The sequence below is a fragment of the Apaloderma vittatum genome, unplaced genomic scaffold, assembly GCF_000703405.1.
Source record: "Apaloderma vittatum isolate BGI_N311 unplaced genomic scaffold, ASM70340v1 scaffold21012, whole genome shotgun sequence".
In the NCBI taxonomy this organism is placed as follows: Eukaryota; Metazoa; Chordata; class Aves; order Trogoniformes; family Trogonidae; genus Apaloderma; species Apaloderma vittatum.
In genome coordinates this window covers 1-2,565 of record NW_009705529.1, presented here as the reverse complement: position 1 = coordinate 2,565, position 2,565 = coordinate 1, and the positions used below count along the sequence as shown (strand labels likewise).

At 50.6% G+C, this 2,565-nt stretch overlaps 1 protein-coding gene across 1 annotated transcript; it reads right to left on the bottom strand.

The window, feature by feature from the left end:
• Positions 1-1,207: 1,207 nt before the first annotated feature.
• On the bottom strand, positions 1,208-1,825 carry BCDIN3D (BCDIN3 domain containing; the record flags this gene model as incomplete). The annotated part of the gene is made up of 1 exon (XM_009865465.1): positions 1,208-1,825. A coding segment is annotated over one exon (618 nt), but the record flags the coding sequence as incomplete, so codon positions are not given.
• Positions 1,826-2,565: the final 740 nt, after the last annotated feature.

Here is a 2,565-nt window from a genome sequence, read left to right as displayed (position 1 = left end):
TAGAAGTGTGACTCCTCCTTACGATCAAAGCTAACAAAACCACTAAACTAAAGCTAGCAGGGATACTAAACTCAAGAAAAGTGACATTAAAATAAGACATTTTGCTCCTTCTCTTCCTAGATTTTACTGGAGGAAAAAAAAAATCCAACAAACAACCCAGTGAAAGTTGTAATTCTTTAACCTTGGCCAAACATAGTGCCAAGCTTATCAAAGTTTCACTGGAGCCAGTAAATACAACGAAATCATGAACTCAGTTACCTGGGACTGCTTAGGAGCTGGAAACAACGTGAACCAAAAAGAAAGATTTAAAAAAACAACACAGTATTCACAAGAAAGTTAAGTTATTTTTATTTCCAGCGCGCCATTACAAAAAGGATTGCCTCTGTTAACGCACGGAAATGAGCGCACGCCCTACAGCAGGAACCCCTTGAAGAAAGTAGGAAAATGTTGAGGATCCCTGTGTGACCTGCTCTGGGTGATCGTGCTCTGGCAGCGAGGTTGGACCAGATGATCTTTTGAGGTCCCTTCCAAGCCCCAACATTCTGTTCCCCAAAGGAAACCCACCTGCAAAACCACAGCGCGGCCGAGGTCACAGAATAATTTGCATTGGAAGGGACCATAAAGCTCATCTCATCCAAGGACAACCCCAGTGAGATCAAGCTGCTCGAGCCGTGAATATTGACGGGGAGGGGGCTTCTACCACCTGTCTGGGCGAGCTGTCAACCAGACCCCTCGGCAACAACCCAACTCGCTCGCTCGTAGCTGGTAAACCAGGTTATGCGTTTTCCAAGAGCTATTTATCCAGAAAACACGACGAGAAGCAGAACAAAGTGTGTCGCACGGGTCAGTAGAAACGTTCCCTTCCCTTGAAAAGCTCCAGGGACCAAAAAAAGGCATTTTCTCTCTTCTGCCAGGGAATACTCTTGACACATACAGAAAGCAGGTACGCAGGAACTGATTTCACAAGCACTTTCTAGGCACAGCGATAATCTCAGAACCCACCAAGGTAGGTTAAAGCTGCCACCGCATTTTGCAGATGGGAGGAAAAAAAGGTAAAAAAATATATCAAACCGACATTGCTTGGCTCAAAGCTCCTAGGGAGGTCAAGGTCTGCTCCCAGTAAGGATTTAGGAATTCCGGGATCTGAGTCTTGAAGCAACAAGCACCTCCTTGTTTGCGAATTCACGAAAGAGAGGCCACTTGTCAGTCACCGAGGCTCCTGTGCCGAAGTCTCCCTGCCCTCGAGATTTGAGCTGGTTGATTTAAAAAGCAAGAGGCTCCTGTCCCAGCTGGTGCTCCCGAAGCAACGCACCAGCTCCATGGCGCAGTCCTGTGTCAAGATCTGCGTGATCCTCTCCGCCATGTCCCCGTTGATGGCGAGAGATCGGAAGTGATCAAAGTCGTTCCTGCCCAGCTTGCGCAGGCGGCGGGCGGCCGCCCGGTAGCACTTCCAGGGCTGAGGTTCGATCAGCAGGTACCTGCACCGAGAGGAGAGGAAGGACAGGAACTCCACCAGGCCAGTGTCGCCGTGATTCAGGTGGATCCACATGGTCACCGACATGCAAAACACAATGTCGAAAGCAGAACGGCCAAAACGGCCCAGGAAGGAGCTCAGGAAGGGCTCCCTGGCGCCTGAGTCCATGATGTCCAGGCTGGCGAAGGAGATGGAGGCCGGGAAGGGGCTGCACTGCTGAGCCCTCTCGATCAACGCCGGGTCGATGTCGCAGCACAGAAGGTTCAGATCCTTTCCAGCTGCAGGCTGGTCCAGGCTGCCTTCGCTCTCCTGGAGGCCAAGGAGATGCCTGTACAGAGCCACACTGAGCTCCTGCAGAAAGGAAAACAAGAGGGGTTCGCGGGGCCTGCGCCGCTTCACGGACACGTCCTCAAGCACACTTGCAGCAGCAAGGGACAAGCGCCAACTCGGAGGTTGCTCAGGACAATAAGCTCCCCAAAAACCCTCCTCTCCGGAGCATCACATTAGTCCCGACTATGAGAAAGTCAACCAGAGGCTGGAAATATATCTATATCACCCCACACTTGGGGTTTTGCTCCGAAAAAACTATGGGAAAGGTGAATTTTAATAAGGGGAATCTTGCTGGATATCCTCACGCAATGTGGGGGTGAAGGCTTCAGAGTTCAGTAGCAACACTCAGAACTGTTTATGACACCTAATGAAGAGAAACACATTTCTTCTTCTTTATACGGAAAAAATTCTTCCCCATGAGAGTGGTGAAGCTCTGGCACAGGTTGCCCAAGGAGGGTGTGGATGCCCCATCCCTGGAAGGGTTCAAGGCCAGGTTGGACGGGGCTTGGAGAGAGAGGTGTCCCTGCCCACAGCAGGGGCTGGAACCAGATCACGTTCAAGGTCCCTTCCAACCTTGACCAGTCTAGGATTCTGTGATTCTCCTGCTTCTAAAAGACATTCCCTGACTACTAGACTGTCAGATAAGATTGTTCACATGAGAGCTTTCCTTTGAGTTTCTTGGAATAACACCAGGCCTCAGGAGAGATCAGAGAAAGCAGCTCCATGGAGGAAGACCTCGGAGTCCCGGTGGGCAGTGAGTT